Consider the following 18,969-nt stretch of genomic DNA (forward strand, 5'->3'; position numbering starts at 1 on the left):
CGGGCCCTTTAAGACATTTAAAAAACAAAACAAAATTGTCATTTAACAATTTAACATACTTGTCTTTGTACTCGTCACCTGGTTGCCACCACACATGCTTGACGCCATCTGAACCAAATAAGTTTACCTTGGTCTCATCAGATCACAGGACATGGTTCCAGTAATCCATATCCTTAGGCCGCGTACACACGCAGGGACTGTTCGCCCAACTTTGTCCGTCAAACAGTTTCAGCGGACAGTCCGCTCAAAATTAGCATGGACGGACTTGCCCACACACGACGAACGAACAGTCCGCTGAAACCGTGCGCGATGACGTGAACGGCACGTACGACGGGACTAGAAAACGACGTCCTATACACTGCAATGCAAACTTCGGCGTGTAAATCCTTTCTGAGCATGCGCGGAACTTAGTTTGACGAACAAGCCTACACACGAGGGGACTGTTCGCTGAAACAAAGTTTCAGCGGACAGTTTTTCGGAATTTCCGAAAAACTTTGTTCAGCAGACTGTCCGCTGAAACTGTCCGCTGAAAGCCCACACACGAGCGGACTGTCCGCCGAAACACTGTTCAGCGGACAAAGTTGAGCGAACAGTCCCCGCGTGTGTACGCGGCCTTAGTCTGCTTGTCTTCAGCAAACTGTTTGCAGGCTTTCTTGTACATCATCTTTAGATGATGCTTCCCTCTGGGATGACAGCCATGCAGACCAATTTGAGGCAGTGTACGGCATATGGTCTGAGCACTGACAGGCTTTTGTCTTTTGTAAGGTCAATGTTAGGTAGGACCAGTGGACACTGTCAAATGCCTTCTCTGCATCCAATGTGAGAAGCAGAGAAGGCATTTGGGATTTTTGTGTATGTTGTTAGTCATGTGGCCTGTGGCATCCGAAGTTTGTCGTCCTTTTGTAAAGCCAGACTGATCAGGGTGAAATACATCAGGTAGTAGGTCTATCAGTCGGTCTGCTATAACCTTGGTGTACAGCCTTGGTCATGGTTCAGAAGGGAGATTTGGTGGAAATTTTAGGGGGGGGGGGGGGGTAGGTTCCTTCCCTGGCTTCAGTAGGGTAATAATCAGAGCTTTTAACATATCTTCCAGAAAAGAAGACGAGGTGGCAGCATCATCGAAAAAGCCGAGATAGGGGAAGTAACAAAGTTTGTTTGAATTGTTTAAAGTAGTCACCCATAAAACCATAAGGGCCTGGGGATTTGTTGTTGAAAAGAGAATCAATAGCTGATTTCTGTGCAGTTGAAAAGAGAATCGAGATGACCTAACTGGGTTGCGGTCAGGTTTGGTAATTGAATTGCTTTAAGGAAACATTGAATAGCAGCTAGATTAGGTTGGGGTTGAGATCCTCTTTAGTATTATAAAGTAGGTATTAAACGCATCTGCAATTGCTTTCAGGTTAGTTAAGTGCTCTTTAGAGATGGGTGATACAAAACGTGAATATGGGATTTGAGGAAGTGGCTCTTGATTTGTTGGGCTAGGAGTTTACCTGCCTTGTACCCTGAGGCGTAGAAGTTGATTTTTAAGCATTTTTTTTTCTCTCAAATCCGTCTAGTAGGAGTGTTCTAAGTTCTAGTCTTAGATGGCCCAGTTTAGCCTTCAGATTGGGATGGGTTTTGGTTTGTTTAAGAGATCCCTGGTTTGGATTTCTGATACTAGGTTTTCAATGTGCTGCACCCTTACCCTCTTTGCTCATATACCAAGCTCAATGAATAGACCACACATATAAGCTTTGTGTGCAGCCCACAAACTAGTAGAATCAGATACAGCGTTAGTATTAATGACAAAAAATTTCTCTAGGCGTTGGAGTTCCCCCGCACATGGAGCTGACTTGGGCAGATGAGTATTTATTCTCCACACCTAGGTAGGGTTGGACTCCGGTTCATCCTCTATGGTGATTCATATGGGTGTGTGGTCGGATCAGGTAGCAGGCAAGATATCTGAAGCAGATATTTGCTGTAGAAGCCATTGGTCCGTGAGGAAAAAAATCAATACAGGAGTGGAAGCTATGGCAAACACAGGTTTGCATGGTTTTCCCCATTTAGATGGATTTGAGGAATCAAGTTGAGGATCAGAGATGATGTTGAAGTCCCCACCATATATGGGAACCTTGTACTCTAGAGATCTTTTCGTGGCGCTTCCTTAAGAAGCAGATTTGGTGAGTATTAGTTGCGTACACATTGACAATTGTCTAGGGAGAGTTGTTCAGAGTGCATAAGAGGATGAGATAACAACCTTCCGTGTCTTCAATACAAGTCTGGAGCTGAAAGGGGACTGAATGCCCAATGGCAAGGAGGGTACCCCTTTGTTTTTAGCTAGGGCACTTGCTGTGCAGGATGGTTGGTGAGAAGTATGGAAGTGCATCTTGTGCACAGAGGATATCGCATTTCAAAGCCATTTTCCAGAGTGTGAATTTTTTGGCTGGGTGATTAAGACCCTTAGTTTTAGTAGATAGAATCTTGATAGTCATGGTAGCTGAACTGGTGATCAAATACTAAATAGAGTGATGGGTTTCTCAAAGCTTAGGTAATGCTGAACGCATGGTACCTGCTAAGTGAATGTCGGATCTTGCCTGGGAATTGATTTTTGAAGTGACAGCCCGCAAGATGGGGCTTTTATTAGAGAAGGGTTGTATCAAGTAGCTTATGTGAGTGCAGTTAGTGGTTGCTGAGAAGGTCAAATGTGAACCAGAAAATAATAATAAAAAAAAGACAAGGAGCTTAACCACTTGACACCCAGGCCAATTCTGACATTTCTCTCCTACGTGTAAAAATCATACTTTTTTTTACTAGAAAATTACATAGAACCCCCAAACAATATATATATACAGTGCCTTGCGAAAGTATTCGGTCCCCTTGAACTTTTCAACCTTTTGCCACATTTCAGGCTTCAAACATAAAGATATAAAATTTTAATTTTCTTGTAAAGAATCACCAACAAGTGGGACACAATTGTGAAGTGGAACGAAATCTATTGGATATTTTAAACTTTTTTAGCAAATATAAAAAATTAAAAAGTGGTGCGTGCAAAATTATTTGAGGATCTCTGAATGATCCAATGTTGTCCTAAATGACTGATGGTGATAAATAGAATCCACCTGTGTGTAATCAAGTCTCTGTATAAATGCACCTGCTCTGTGATAGTCTCAGGGTTCTGTTGAAAGCGCAGAGAGCATCATGAAGACCAAGGAACACACCAGGCAGGTCCGTAATACTGTTGTGGAGAAGTTTAAAGCCGGATTTGAATACAAAAAGATTTCCCAAGCTTTAAACATCCCAAGGAGCACTGTGCAAGCGATCATTTTGAAATGGAAGGAGTATCAGACCACTGCAAATCTACCAAGACCTGGCCGTCCCTCTAAACTTTCAGCTCAGACAAGGAGAAGACTGATCAGAGATGCAGCCAAGAGGCCCATGATCACTCTGGATGAACTGCAGAGAACTACAGCTGAGGTGGGAGAGTCTGTCCATAGGACAACAATCAGTCGTACACTGCACAAATCTGGCCTTTATGGAAGAGTGGCAAGAAGAAAGCCATTTCTCAAAGATATCCATAAAAAGTCTAAAGTTTGCCACAAGCCACCTGGGAGATACACCAAACATGTGGAAGAAGGTGCTCTGGTCAGATGAAACCAAAATCGAACTTTTTGCCCACAATGCAAAACGATATGTTTGGCGTAAAAGCAACACAGCTCATCACCCTCAACACACCATCCCCACTGTCAAACATGGTGGTGGCAGCATCATGGTTTGGGCCTGCTTTTCTTCAGCAGGGACAGGGAAGATGGTTAAAATTGAGGGGAAGATGGATGCAGCCAAATACAGGACCATTCTGGATGAAAACCTGTTGGAGTCTGCAAAAGACCTGAAACTGGGACGGAGATTTATCTTCCAACAAGACAATGATCCCAAACATACAGCAAAATCTACAAAGGAATGGTTCACAAATAAACGTATCCAGGTGTTAGAATGGCCAAGTCAAAGTCCAGACCTGAATCCAATCGAGAATCTGTGGAAAGAGCTGAAAACTGCTGTTCACAAACGCTCTCCATCCAACCTCACTGAGCTTGAGCTGTTTTGCAAGGAAGAATGGGCAAGAATTTCAGTCTCTCGATGTGCAAAACTGATAGAGACATACCCCAAGCGACTTGCAGCTGTAATCGCAGCAAAAGGTGGCTCTACAAAGTATCAACACAAGGGGGCCGAATAATTTTGCACGCCCCACTTTTCATTTTTTTATTAGTTAAAAAAGTTTCAAAAATCCAATAGATTTCGTTCCACTTCACAATTGTGTCCCACTTGTTGGTGATTCTTCACAAAAAATAAAAAATGTATATCTTTATGTTTGAAGCCTGAAATGTGGCAAAAGGTTGAAAAGTTCAAGGGGGCCGAATACTTTCGCAAGGCACTGTATATATATATATATATATATATATTTTAGCAAAGACCCTACAGAATACAATGGCGGTTGTTGCAACTTTTTATCTCGTACAGTATTTGCACAGCAATTTTTCAAACGCATTTTTAGGGGGGAAAAAATAGTTGTGTGCTTTAAAAAATAAAACAAAACTGTAAAGTTAGCCCAATTTTTTTGCATAGTGTGAAAATAGGATTTTTAATACAGCTTACCTGTAAAATCCTTTCTTGGACTACATCACGGGACACAGAGCAGCCATAGTAATTACTATGTGGGTTATACGCCACTTATAGGTGAATGGACCCTGGCACACCCAAAGACAGGAAGTAACTCAGTTTTGCAGCAAAGCAATGTATATCCCAGAAAGAGAGGAGGGAACTCTGTGTCCCGTGACGTACTTCAAGAAAAGGATTTTACAGGTAAGCTGTATAAAAATCCAATTTTATTTATTGTACATCATGGGACACAGAGCAGCCATAGTAATAGCAATGCCCCAGAGGGGAGAGAGACACATATCAAAGTAGGCCGCCATCAGACATGAGGGTCTATACTGCTGCCTGCAGTACACTGTGCCCAAAAGCGGCATCCTCCTGCCGCCTTACATCCATCTGGTAAAATGTAGTAAATGTATGTATTGACGACCAAGTCACAGCCTTGCAAATCGGAGCCATAGAGGCCTGGTGACGCACTGCCCATGACGCACTCACTCCCCTGGTAAAGTGTGCTCTAATTTGAAAAGCTGGAACCCTTCCTTTCAATTCATAAGCCTGAATTATAACCTGATGAATCCACTGTGAAATAGTCGATTTTGACACTGCCTGCCCTTTTCTGGGCCCTTCTGGCCACACAAACAAAGCATCAGTCTTCCGCATCTGAGCTGTCACCTTCAGTTAATCATGACAGCTCTCACCACATCAAGAGAATACAATAATTTTTCTTCCACAGAGCGAGGTTCTGGGAAAAAGGCAAGGAGACATCTTGGTTCAAGTGAAAACTGGACACTACCTGAGGCAAAACGGTTGGGTCAGCATGCAACACCACCTTGTCTTTATGAATAATTAAGTATGGCTCTGTACAGGAAAAGGCTGCCAATTCTGACACTCTCCTTGCCGAAGTTACGGCAACCAAAAAAAACAATTTCCTTGTCAAAAGGATCAAGGGTATATGGTACAAAGGCTCAAAGGGTTGTCTTAGCAAGACTGATAAAACTAGGTTCAAATCCCATAGGCACAATGGCAGCCTGACTGGCAGAGTTATAAAAGTTACTCCTTGTATAAAGGCCCAGATCAAAGAATACAAAGCAATCTGACCCTTGATGGTACTCAAGGCTAACTTAATTTCTACCCCCAATTGGAGGAAGGCAAGAATTCTTCCTATAACATACTTTCGAGGATGCCCTCTTTTGGTTTCCCAACAGGAAATATAGGACCTCCAGATCCTACAATAAATAAATGGCCCTGGAAGCCGGCTTTCTTGCATTAATCAGGGTAGTCACCACTGAGCCTGAAAACCCCCGATCCTTTAAAATTTGGTCTTCAGTAGCCAAACCGTTAAACTTAGCGATTGTAAGGCTGGATGGAACACCGGTCCTTGCGAAAGCAAGTCTGGACGGGATGGAAGAGTCCATGGTTTCCCCACTGCCAACCTTATGATCTCTGCATACCAGGATGTTCTGGGCAACGTGTCGGGGCTACCAGAATCAATGGACTCCCTTCCTTCTTGATCCTGCGTAGAAGCCGCTGTAGCAGCTGAACGGGGGGACGGACGGATGGACAGAAGCATACATCAGTGAAAACTAATCTCAAGGGCTCACTATCGCATCTGTCCCGAATGTGAGTGGATCCCTTGTCAAAGCTGTCCAACTTCTTCTTGAACCTGGACGCCAACAGATCTTTGTCCGGGGAACCCCACTTTTGGCATATGGCTGAAAAAACCTTGGGATGCAGGGACCATTCCGCCGGGGGCAAGTGCTGGCAGCTCAAGAAGTCTGCCTGCCAATTCTCCACGCCCGGAATGAAGACTGCTGACAGAAAAGGCACATGCTTCTGTGCCCATGACAGAATATGGTCCACCTCCTTTTGGGCTGCCTGACTCCTGGTACCTCCTTGGTGGTTGATGTAAGCCACAGCTGTGGCATTGTCGGATTGTATCCTGATAGGACACCCCTGCAACCTGAAAGTCCAGGATATTAGAGCTAGACGCGCTGCCCGAATCTCTAAAATGTTGATTGCCAAGGCTTTTTCGGTCTCTGACAACTTCCCCTGGACAGTGGCCTCCTCCAGAACCGCTCCCCTGCCCAAGCTCCCCAGCATCCGACGTTAATACCTACCAGGCTACCGGCATGAAGGATTTCCCCTTTTGCAAATTTCTGCCCATAACCACTAATTGAGACTCTGGCGTACCTTTGGGGACAGATACATTGGGTAGTCCAAGGCTTGGATCCTCTTGTTCCAAGCAGACAGAATACTGTCTTGCAACAGTCTTGAATGAAATTGGGCTTAGGGAATAGCTTTGAACTAAGACACTATTTTCCCTAGCAACCTCATGCAAAGACCAACAGAGGGATCCTTCTTTACCTTGACCACACAGACCAGGTCTCTTATAGCCATGACCTTTGTCTAAGGCAAAAATACCCTTTCTTGGACTGTGTCTATAACCAGACCCAAGTACTCTAGACTTCTTACTGGCTGTAAGGCTGACTTTTCTAGGCTTAGAATCCAACCCAGGTGTTCCAAATACTTGACCGTGCTGGACACACTGCGGTCTAGCCATGTAACTGACTATAAGCAGCAGGTCATCTAGGTATACCATTACTGATATACCCCGGACCCTTAATTATGCTAATACTGGGGCCAGAATTTTTGTGAACATCCGGGGGACAGTGGCTAACTCGAAGGGCAAGGCTACGAACTGAAAATGATGCTGTTTTACCTCGAATTGCAGAAATTTCTGGTGAGCGGGGCAGATTGGCACATGCAGATATGCATCTTTGATGTCTATTAATGCTAGAAATTCTCCTCCCCTCAGAAAGGACACGACTGACCAAATTGACTCCATGCGAAAGGAATGGCTTTAAATCTAAAATGGCTCTGACATCTCCATTCAGTTTTGGCACCGTGAAGAGATTCGAATAAAAACCCATGCCCTGCTCCTTTGTTGGAATTTCTTTAATCACACGTTGTGACATCAACCTGTTAAGTGCCTGGAATAAAGACCTTCTTTTTAACTGGTCTCTGGGTACATTCGATCTTAGAAAACAAAATGGTGAAAACTCCCGAAACTCTAGCTTGTAGCCTAGAGATACTGTGGAGATGGCCCATCTTGTCTTATATCTCTTCCCGCCAGGCTCCTGAAAACTGCAGAAGCCTTCTCCCCACTCGGCCGAGTGGGGGTGCCCCTTCATAAGGAGGCCTTAGGACCCTGTTTTGTATGCTTCTGCCCCCAGGGCTTCTTATGGCCTTGTGTTTGGCCTTCAGGCTTACCTTTGGAACTGGCGGCGGAGGCCGTCGAAACTGCCTGGGGGCTTCAGCACCTGGTGCCAGGGAAGAAGAGCATTTAAATGAAGTACGCCTACTCCTTCTTTTAACCGGTAAAAGGGCACTCTTATCACCTGAAATTTTTTGGATATACTTATCCAATTTGTCTCCAAACAACCGTTCCCCATGTAAAGGAAAACTTGCCAATATATTTTTGGATGGCAATTGAGCTGACCAATGCTTCAACCAGAGAATTCTGCGCATATGCACAGATAAGAGGGCGTGGCACCTGTTGAATAGAATCTTTAAGGGTGTTCACTGCAAAACATAAGGCCTGGACATTGCCTACTGTACAAGTTAGACTCCTATTCACAGAAGAAATAGCAGCATCCACTGCTGGCAACCTCCACTTTTTAGTGAACTTTTCCTCTATGGGATAAAGAAGAGAAAATCTCCCAGGAGGAACAAAATACATATCTGGGTGATCTCAGTCTGCATATACCAGTTGCTCCAGTAGTGGGTGTAAAGGGAAAGCATGTGGACCCTGTGAAGGCCTCAAAGAACCCAAAGAAGAAAAGGGGGCCTCAGCCACCTCCACTGGAGGCAATGTAAACATCCCTTGTATTAGGAATATGGCATGATCCATCCTCTTTACAGTAAGATATGGGGTCAATAAGACCCCACATTTCACCTCTAGGCTGGGAAGCCTGAAATACAAATAAAAAAAATCTCGGCTTCCCAGCCAAGGCGGCGCCGTTTGTTTGAATGCAGAGGCCAGGTGTGATGTCATAACATTGAGACTGGCCTCCGAACAATCAGAGACTCCGGCAACCATCTGGTCCACCAGAAATCTCTATGGTAAACATCCAGGGCCGGCGGATCCTGTCCTTGACTTGATGGAAGGAACGTCCCTTCTCGCCTCCCGTAAGAATGATCAAGCGGCGGAACAGCCGCTATGATTGTTCTCATGGTGTAGGAAATCGCCGGCTGAAAAAGCCAATATCTGAATGATGCCTGTAGCTGCAGGCATCATTCAGATATACCCGCACAAATTCAAGGATGACACATGACAGCCGGCAAGCGGGAAGTGGTTAAAGAACAAACCAAAGTGTTACAGCAGCTTTAAATCACTTCCTGTAATTCTGGCATTTTTTGGTACTCAGGAAGAAAATAAGGAGTTACGAGTTCAATAAAGCCAAGGGCTAATGTACACCGGACTGTGCAAACCCTTGCAGTCCTTTTTATCTGTACAAGGAGTTTCTACCTCCTCATTAACACTGGGTGGCCTGTAACAAACTCCAATAATTAATTTGAAGCATGAAATCCCATATGCAGCTCCACCTATGATGCCTCAAGCACCACCACACTCTCAATCCACAAGGTCCTCTTTCAAACTCACTTTAAAGAGGAAGTAAACCCTGATGGGTTTACTTCCTCTTTGATTCCCTGCAAAGGTAAAACATAATGGACTACTATGCATCGCATAGTAGTCCATTATGTGTCACTTACCTGACACAGGAGCCAGCAAAGTCACCGCTGTCCCCTGTAGTCCGGAGCATCCATCTTCTCAGTGGATCTTAGTGCTCCGGGAGCCGCCACTCGCGGCATATCGCCGTTGATAGGAGCGTGCTCAGTGCGCCTGTATTTTGGCAAATATCTCCTAAACCGTGTAGGTTTAGGAGATATTTTTTGGACATACAGGTAAGCCTTAATCTAGGCTTACCTGTAAGTCAAAGTGGTTTGTAAGGGTTTACAACCACTTTAAGATCACTTCTCATATAGAGTCAGACACTACCACCTTTCAGTTTACCCTTCCTTTTCAATAGAGCATAACCTGGAATATTATTAGTTAAGTCACGTGAAGAATGAAGCCAAGATTCAGCAAAAAACAATTAAATCCTGGTTATATTCACGCACCAAGGCTTCCAATTTGACTATTTTGCTGGGTATAGATCTGGCATTGGTGAACTAAAACTTGAATCCATTGTTGCAATTTGCACATGTATTTTTCATATCTTTTTTGTAGTAGTGTAATTACCAAGGGTTGTTTGTAGCATGAGATTTTCCTTATCATCTGCCATAGCCTTCCCCCCATTCTATCCTCCGTTAGTGTCTGACCTCTGTCCCATTATATTCTAAAATCCTCCCTTCCCCTCTTTCCTAGTTTAAATACTCCTCCAAAATTCCAATATACTTCCCTCCAGCACAGCAGACCCCATTAATTAAGGTCCATCTTCAATTTATATGTTGTATCCCAATGACAAGTCAGCCCAATGCTCTAGAAACCCAAATCCTTACAGGCTGACCCCACTTATTCCATCTGTCAGGCTCCAGGTAGGGGGGGTGGGGCAAAAGGAGCGTCAGTTCCTATTGTGCCGCCAGAAATTTTGACAGAGGAGTCATCAGAGGGAGAAAACCTTGAGAGGAAAGAAGTTAGCTTCTCTCAGTAGAGAGAAAAGGACCATCACCTAAGGGCACTAGCAAAAAATTGAGGCTTACTTTTTACAAATGTACAATTACCTTTAGATAGTTGCATATAACCCATGATAATTACTGAAGACTGTGGGTCCCCTACTGTAAACCTACTAAAAAGGTTATTTATTTACAATAAAAAGGAGCTAGAAAACACTAACACTGTGGAACACACCAGATACCCCTCTATACACAGCCTACTCACCATTAATAGAAGAGCAAACTTTTAGTGAACCTACAAATCTACTGTCCAGTATGACAATGAGTTCACAAGGTGGGCAGTGCAATGACCAGATCTCAGTGACTAGTGTAACATTAAATTTCACAGCGGCTGTGAATGAATGTCCAAGATCTGTCCGGATAGATAATCATGCAGGAGAATGAAGAAATCATCAGCTTAAGAATTTTCTAAGGACACTAAGCTAGTTAAAGAGAGTGCATGTGGGTAAAAAAAGAATAGATACTTGGTGATTCTGCAAAAAAATACACTTCCAGCTTCCTGCAATGGGCTGACAATGCTTCCACTGCTGCATTCAAATTTTAAGAATGTTGTTACCCAATCTTTACATCTTTTCTGCAATAAGGTGCTGTCAGCAAATCCCCCTGTCCTCATCTACATAACTCTTCTTTGTGAGATCACTCTCTCCCTTTCCATACCAGCTGCATGTTGTTTCTTGACCACTTCTGTTATCACATACTGTGCGCTGATTTACTTGTAAGGTTTGCTTGTAAGGAAAGTGCTACTTTACTTGCAGCTCCTAAGCTCCAGCAACACAGTGTGAGGAACAAGTGTAAAATCCTGCAAATGCCTCCACTTGGAAAGTTGCAGCAGCAATAATTCATTGACACATCCACAGCAAACAATGAAAGCAGGGCTCAAACAATGATGCCTTTCAGGTAGAAAACACATTATCCAACTACAAAAAGAGGATTAACGTACTTTAAAAATATTTTTTTTTACAATGTTACACAAATACTGGCTGCTTGCAGAATTGAGTAATTACAACAGTGGCTCTTCTCTTAAACCCCAGTACAAACATTTTCACTAAGCGTCTGTGCTGATGGACTTATGTTTGCTTTAAATGGGATTCGCAAGTCTGCAGCAATGTAAAACCTGCTTGAAGCAGGTCACATGCAGGTCAGAAGGTGGTCAAATGCACCTGTCAAAGAATTCTGAATAATCTTAGACACATGTCAAACTGATACCATTGACACAAGTCAAAAGCGTTCGACAGAGGAAGCTTCCTTTTTTTTTTTTAATCAAACCTTTTTTATTTGTTAATGCACAAAGTGACCATACAAATGTATGCCATAGATAGGCAAATCCAACAATGCTTACAATCTGTCCAAATACGGATTAAACATCAGCAGATTAAAACATATAGATTACAATCCACATAGGCATAACAAAGAGAAGAAACATTTAGTACTTGGTATAACATCTATTGAATCAGTAAGAAACTTTTTAAGCTATTGAATTTAGAGAAACCAAGTATCCAACAGAGCAAAACTATAACACTTTGTAACTACTTTTCTCTTTCCGCCTATCCCTTCCTACGACTCATAACAATTAACAGGGCAAGATTAAGATCATCCAACCAGGGCTGCAAGATGAAATCAAATTTTGACACAGCATTCCTATGGCGATAAGCCAATTATTCCCTAAGGAGAAGTGAGTTTACATAGGTAATCCATTGTTTCCCAGTAGGTACTGTAGGTGCCATCCAGTGTCTAGCTATGAGTTTTTTTAGCTAGGTACAGTAGTCTAGTAATCATACTATACATTCCTTTCTGGTACATTTCCACATCTATTGTGCTCAACATGCACACTAGAGGGGTGAAAGGCACAGGTACCTGGGCTAGACGGGAGACACTCTGTATTACCTCAGCCCAATAACGACTGAGTTTTGGGCATCTCCATAGCATGTGAATGAAATCTCCTTGCTGTGTTTTACACTTCGGACATAGGGAAGAATCCCTCAGGCCCCATGCGTGTAGTTTCTCAGACGTTCAATAGGTTCTATGCAGAAGAAATAACTGCAACAACCTATGGGAAGCTGAGATAGAGACCACAGGAATCCACTCCAGAGCCATATCCCACTGATCGCCATCAATATCTCCAATGTCATCTACCCATTCAGCTCTACACTTCAGAGAGGCATGATCCTGGATAGAAGACAACAGTACTGAGTATACTTTAGATATCAGTCCCTTCCTGGCACCCGCCTGGAGGATCTCCAGCAGCAGAGAAGTGAGAGTGTTTGCCCCTGTGCCTGCAGAGCATGAAGGAGTTGGGCATCTCCATAGCATGTGAATGAAATCTCCTTGCTGTGTTTTACACTTCGGACATAGGGAAGAATCCCTCAGGCCCCATGCGTGTAGTTTCTCAGACGTTCAATAGGTTCTATGCAGAAGAAATAACTGCAACAACCTATGGGAAGCTGAGATAGAGACCACAGGAATCCACTCCAGAGCCATATCCCACTGATCGCCATCAATATCTCCAATGTCATCTACCCATTCAGCTCTACACTTCAGAGAGGCATGATCCTGGATAGAAGACAACAGTACTGAGTATACTTTAGATATCAGTCCCTTCCTGGCACCCGCCTGGAGGATCTCCAGCAGCAGAGAAGTGAGAGTGTTTGCCCCTGTGCCTGCAGAGCATGAAGGAGTTGGAAGTTCCAAGCACTGCAGAGCGGGGAGATGCCAACCAGCGAGGTTTTTTTCTGTATCCACATGGGGGTCTAATATTTAGAAGACCTGGGAAGTTTGCAGCCACACACAGACCTGGAACATTACTTAAGTCTTTGGATAGCGCTCTCAACACTAATAAACTCATAGGTCTTGCTCTGGCAATCTGCCATATCTGACTCCCTATGACCATCAGGCAAATGAAAACTAGGTAAATTCATAATATCATCATATTTGGTTGGCGCCCATCTACACTGCTGTTTCACCCATTTTGTTATATGGTGGAATCATCTGTATGTAAAGACAAAATCATGACTACATATACTCTTACTTAATATCCCCGACGAAGGTGCTTAAACCAGAAACGCATCAGGTACCGGGGATCAATATATACCGGAGAGTAACAATCCTTTTTTTTGTCATTTATACAATGTAACTTATTGTTTTTTGTATGATGTTTTGTATACTTTTGTAGTATTTTCTCATGTCATTTTCATATTGATCATTATAAGATCAAATGTTTTTATGTACATTCAATAAAATATACCTTTTTGATTATATATCTGTGTCTGTTGCCTACAAAGTCCCAATGAAGGGGGATTTCTATTTCTTAAATGCAGGAGTTGGAGGTATTGGTAAAAATATCTAGTAGGTAGTGAAAATTCTGCACAAAGTTGTGCAAAAGAGGAAGCTTCCTTAGTAGTGTTGTCTCTTTTGCTTAACCCATAGTGCTTTGACAATTGTTTGTCATGAGAGTGTTTAAAAAAATAAGATAGTTTCTTTAAAAAAAAAAAATAATTCTTCCATCACTGTAGCATTGGGAAAATGTTCCTCTACTTCCTGTTCTGTACAGACAACAGAAAGTGAAAGAAAATGTATCCAAAATGACAACCAGTGTCCCCATTAGAAGATTTCCCCTCTATTGCTGTTTTAAGAACTCAAAATTTTAGATGTTCTCTCGCTTTTTGGCTCAATTATCATTGTAGTAATCACATTTGATTGGTTACTATGGTTTACTGCAAATCATCACTCTGTATTGCAGATGGCATTGCACAAGCCCATGTACTATGTGCTAGTCTACAGTGCAGCAGTAGATAAAACACACAATTGTTTTGAGAAAATGATTGTTAAAAATGCTTGCAGATGCCCATACAAATAATTTTTCATCAGTGACACTACAATTTTCTAAACCCTTACCTCGCCTTGCGATCCCAGGAAAGGAGGGGCTTGTGCAGTAAGGATGGGTGGGGCAGGCGAAGATGCCATAGTGCTACATGTTGTCACAGGAAGCAGAGGTGGTGCAGCTGGCGTTATCAGGCGCTGAAGGTCCCGTCGCTGCTGGAGGTGCTGGACAATTTGATACAAGACATTTTGCTGATCCTATGAAAAACAAAGTGTCAATTATAAAAAAAAGTGTTGATCTAATAAATATATTTTGTTTAGCAGTGTGCAGCACTTAGCAAAAAGACAGGCAAACATTAACAACCAGACAATTGGCCACAATAGATTAGTAAACGTGTTGCTTATAGTAAGCAATCCAGATATTCAGAAAAAAAGACAGCTGGAATATGGATAATGCAGCTGGGACTAGCTTTTTTCTTATAGCTTTAATAATTACTCACAATATGTTTGGAGCAAGAAATTAAGCTTACCACAGTGAGATGAGCGGTGGTGATCTGCTGCAACTGCTGTGCTAGCTGCCTCTGCTGCTCTGATAGTGTGCTCAAAGAGGACAGGCTGTGGAGCAAAAGAAAGAAAAAAGCAACATGTTGACATGTGCAGTACAGGAAGTGGTTTAGATTTTTGAAACTTAAAAGGGACACTTAGGGTCCCTTTTTTCAGTACCTGTAACATATAATATTGCAAAAAAAAAAAAAAAAAGCATTTTTGTACTCACCATAAAATAGGATTTTTATAACAGCTTACCTGTAAAATCCTTTTCTTGGAGTACATCACGGGACACAGTGCCACAGTAATTACTGTATGGGTTATATTGCACCTTCTGGTGATGGACACTGGCACACCCTAGACAGGAAGTTCAGTTCCCCATATAACCCCTCCCCTTACCGGGAGTACCTCAGCAAAGCAATACACGTATAACCAGAAAGAGGGGAGGGACCTCTGTGTCCCGTGATGTACTCCAAGAAAAGGATTTTACAGGTAAGCTGTTATAAAAATCCTATTTTCTTCATAGTACATCATGGGACACAGAGCCACAGTGATTACTGTATGGGATGTCCAAGATGAATGCCACCTAGAGGGAGGGGACACAAACAAAAGTAGGGTGCAATCAGACCTGAGGACCTATGCTGTCGCCTGCAGTACACTGGTGATATCCTCATTCCTTCTTACATCCAACCGATAGAACATGGTGAATGTATGGACTGAAGACCAGGTTGCGGCCTTGCAGATTTGAGCCATGAAGGCTTGGTGATGCACTGCCCACGAAGCACTAACAGCCCCGGTGGAGTGCGCTTTGATTTGAAAAGGTGGAACCTTCCTCTTCAAGCCATAACCTTGAACAATTACTTGTCAAATCCATTTGGCAATAGTGGATTTCGATGTTGCCTGTCCTTTCCTAGGACCTTCACGCAATAGCAGGTCTGGACCTGGTGGGTAGGGGCCATGGGGCCACAATAACTTCCGTCTTCCTTTCCCGCTTGATCCTGCAAAGAAGTCGAGGTAGCAGCAGAATAGGAGGGAATGCATAAATTAGTGAGAACTGATCCCATGGGGTCACCAAAGCATCCGTTTCACATGCGAGTGGATCCCTTGTTCTTGACACAAAGTTTGTCGACTTTGTTGTTGAACCTGGATGTAAACAGATCAACATATTGGCATATAGCCAGGAAGATGTTGGGGTGAAGGGACAATTCCCCCCGGAACAGGGAAAAATTGCTGGTGACTTATTAGTCCACCTGCGAGTTCTCTACCCCTGGAATGAAGATTGCGATGTGTAAGCTTTTCTGCCCAGGTTACGATATGGTTTACCTCTCCCTAGGCTGCCTGACTTCTGGTGCCCCCTTGGTGATTGATGTAAGCCACTACTGTGGCATTGTCGGATTGAATCCAGACAGGAGAATTCTGCAACCTGAATGTCCAGGCCCTTGGGGGCTAGATCCGCTGCCGGAATCTCTAGAATATTGATGGGCAAGGTCCTTTCGGTTCTGGACCATTTCCCCTGGACTGATGCCTCTTCCAGGACTGTTCCCCAACCGGAAAGGCTGGCATCTGTTGTTACCACCTTCCAGGTAACCAGTAAGAAGGATTTCCCCTTCTGCAGATTCTCGGGTATCATCCATAAACGCACTTTTGGCGACAAACGCATCGGAAAATCTAGTGCTTGAACCTTCTTGTTTCAGGCTGATAGGATACTGTTTTGCAGCAGTCTTGAATGAAACTAAGCATAGGGAACTGCTTCAAATGAAGACACCATCTTCCCCAACAACCTCAAACAAAGGCGAATGGAAGGACCCTTCTTTGCCCTGACCATCTGAACCAGCTCCTTTATGGCGCTGATCTTTGCCTGGGGTAAAAACACCCTCTTCTGGGCTGTATCTATAACCAGACTCAGGTACTCTAATCTTCTTACTGGCTTTAAAGAAGATTTCTCTAGGTTGAGGACCCAACCTAGGTATTCCAGGTAGTTGACTGTGGTGACCATGCTTTGGTCCAAGCGGGATACCGACAGGTCTATCAAGACCAGGTCGTCCAGGTATGCTATTATTGTTATACCTTGAGCCCTTAATGTGGCCAGAGGAGGGGCCAGAAGTTTAGTAAACACCCGAGATGCAGTAGCTAGACCGAAAGGCAAGGCTACAAACTGAAAATGAAGTTTTCCTACTTCAAAACGCAGATACTTCTGGTGAGCGGGGGAAATAGGTACATGCAGGTATGCATCCTTGATGTCGATTGATGCCAGAAGTGCTCCTCCTTGTAGGATGGAGATTACTGATCGGATTGATTCTTTGTGAAAAGAGCGAATTTTCAGGAACCGATTTAGATCTTTGAGATCTAGAATGGGTCTGACATCGTCATTTGGTTTTGGCACCGTCAAAAAGGTTTGAAAAAAAACAAAACCTCTGATCTTCCATGAGGACCACCATGATCACTTTTTGCGACAAAAGTCAGTCTAACGTTAGAAAGAGAGACTTCTTTTTCCTCTGGATCTTTGGGGACATTTGACCTGAGGAATGAGGAGACGAGAACTCTTGAACCTGATGATGGAGGCTGTCGCAACTGCATGGAGGCTGATGCCCCTGGCACTTGGGAAAAAGCCAGTTTAAATGAGGGACGTTTACTCTTTTTCTTAACTGGCAAAAGGGTACTTTTCCCACTTGATATTTTTGGGATATATTTGTCCAAATCCTCCCCAAACAGCTTCTCACCGCGGAAAGGAAAACCAGCCAGGAGCTTTTTGCATGGCGCTTCGGGTAACCAACTTTTCAACCATAAGATTCTACGCATATGTACCAACCCAAGCGTAAGGCGAGAGGTTTGAAGAATAGAATTTCTGATTGCGTCAATTGCAAAACACAAAGCTGCTGGCAGTTCAGATAACTACTGGGCCTGCTGTTCAGGGAAAACCTTGAGCACCCGTTTCAAATGGTCTCTCAAGGATTGACATACCCCAATTGCCGCCACTGCAGGTTGAGCCACTGAGCCTGTCAAGGAGAAAATGTTTTTTAACAGGAATTCCAATTTTTTATCAGTTGGTTCCCTAAGCATTTGCGCATTGTCAACCGGACAAGTCAAAATTTTATTCACAGAGGATATAGCAGCGTCAACTGCTGGTATATGCTACATCTTAGTAAATTTTTCCTCCATAGGATAAAGTGTTGAAAACTTTTTAGGAGGGAAAAATGCTTATCTGGGTGATCCCACTCAGAACACATACATTTTTCTAGTAATGAATGGACAGGAAAGGCATGCAAGGCTTGAGGAGGCTTTAGTGAACCCAAATAGGAAGTGAGCTCTTTAACCTGACTCCATTAAGGCTAGCTTAAATGTGGAGCAGACCATTTGAGTAAGAGAATGCACCAGCAACTTCTCAGCATGTGAAGCTGAACAAGGTCCTTCCCCACTTGATCCTTCAGAAGAGGAATCATCAGCCTCTTCACAGTCCCCTGAGGGGGATTCATCTTCCCCCTCCCACTGTTCCTCTGTTTGAGGATCCTGGGTGGTAGAAGGGAACCTAATGCATTTTCTTCCACTCTCTGAAGATGCGATTAAAGCCACTAATCTTTCCTCCAATCCACTCATAGCTGAGGAGAAAACCTGCTCAGTTATATAGACAGGGGCTGAAGTGTCTGAAGCAATTGCAGCCCTTGATGACCCCGATGGCTCACTCTGACCAACATCCCTAGGTCTTTCAGGGGAAGATGGTGTTGCAGAGGGAGGGTCCTTAGGGCCTGAGGACAGCCCCGTTGTGCCCTTGGTTATTGTGGAATTTGTACCCCTCCCTCTGGTCATAGTGCTAAGCACAAATGTAGAGGTACTACCAAAAAAATGCATCCACTGCTGAGAAATAGTCCAGCAACTGCCGCTGCTATTAGGCACAGCCTGATGCTTAAGTAAAGGTGCCTAGGCATGCCTGTGTCACCCACACTCACATGCCACCCGTCCACTCTGTGTCCCTCTTTCAGCTGTATGCACCTGAAAAAATAGGATTTTTGTACTCACCGTAAAATCCTTTTCTGTGTAATTCACAGACTGACACAGCTCCTCTCTGTAACAAATGGGTTGTTAGCCTTATCACTAGGACAATACTAGGCATAGTTGTATTACAACACTCAGAACTCTTAGTTCTGCCCAGGGGGGGGGGCGGTCCCTTGGTAACAACCCTCCCATCTGCAGACAGACCTCAGTACTTCAACAAGCAGTATAACGTAAAGATAAAAGGAGGGGCGG

At 43.6% G+C, this 18,969-nt stretch overlaps 1 protein-coding gene across 3 annotated transcripts in view; it reads right to left on the reverse strand.

Annotated features, from left to right (window-relative positions):
- MLLT6 (MLLT6, PHD finger containing) overlaps window positions 1-18,969 on the reverse strand; it is a 348,373-nt gene that overhangs the window by 44,278 nt on the left and 285,126 nt on the right. For all 3 annotated transcript variants that reach the window (XM_077459374.1, XM_077459376.1, XM_077459373.1), the window contains 2 exons: window positions 14,712-14,796; window positions 14,257-14,439 (listed from right to left, as the gene is read on the reverse strand). In XM_077459374.1, coding sequence (XP_077315500.1) covers window positions 14,257-14,439; window positions 14,712-14,796 — 268 coding nt within the window. The remainder of the gene's footprint in view (window positions 1-14,256; window positions 14,440-14,711; window positions 14,797-18,969) is intronic.

Source organism: Lithobates pipiens, unplaced genomic scaffold (assembly GCF_037356315.1).
Source record: "Lithobates pipiens isolate NorthernLeopardFrog02 unplaced genomic scaffold, aLitPip1_a1.2 Scaffold_28, whole genome shotgun sequence".
In the NCBI taxonomy this organism is placed as follows: Eukaryota; Metazoa; Chordata; class Amphibia; order Anura; family Ranidae; genus Lithobates; species Lithobates pipiens.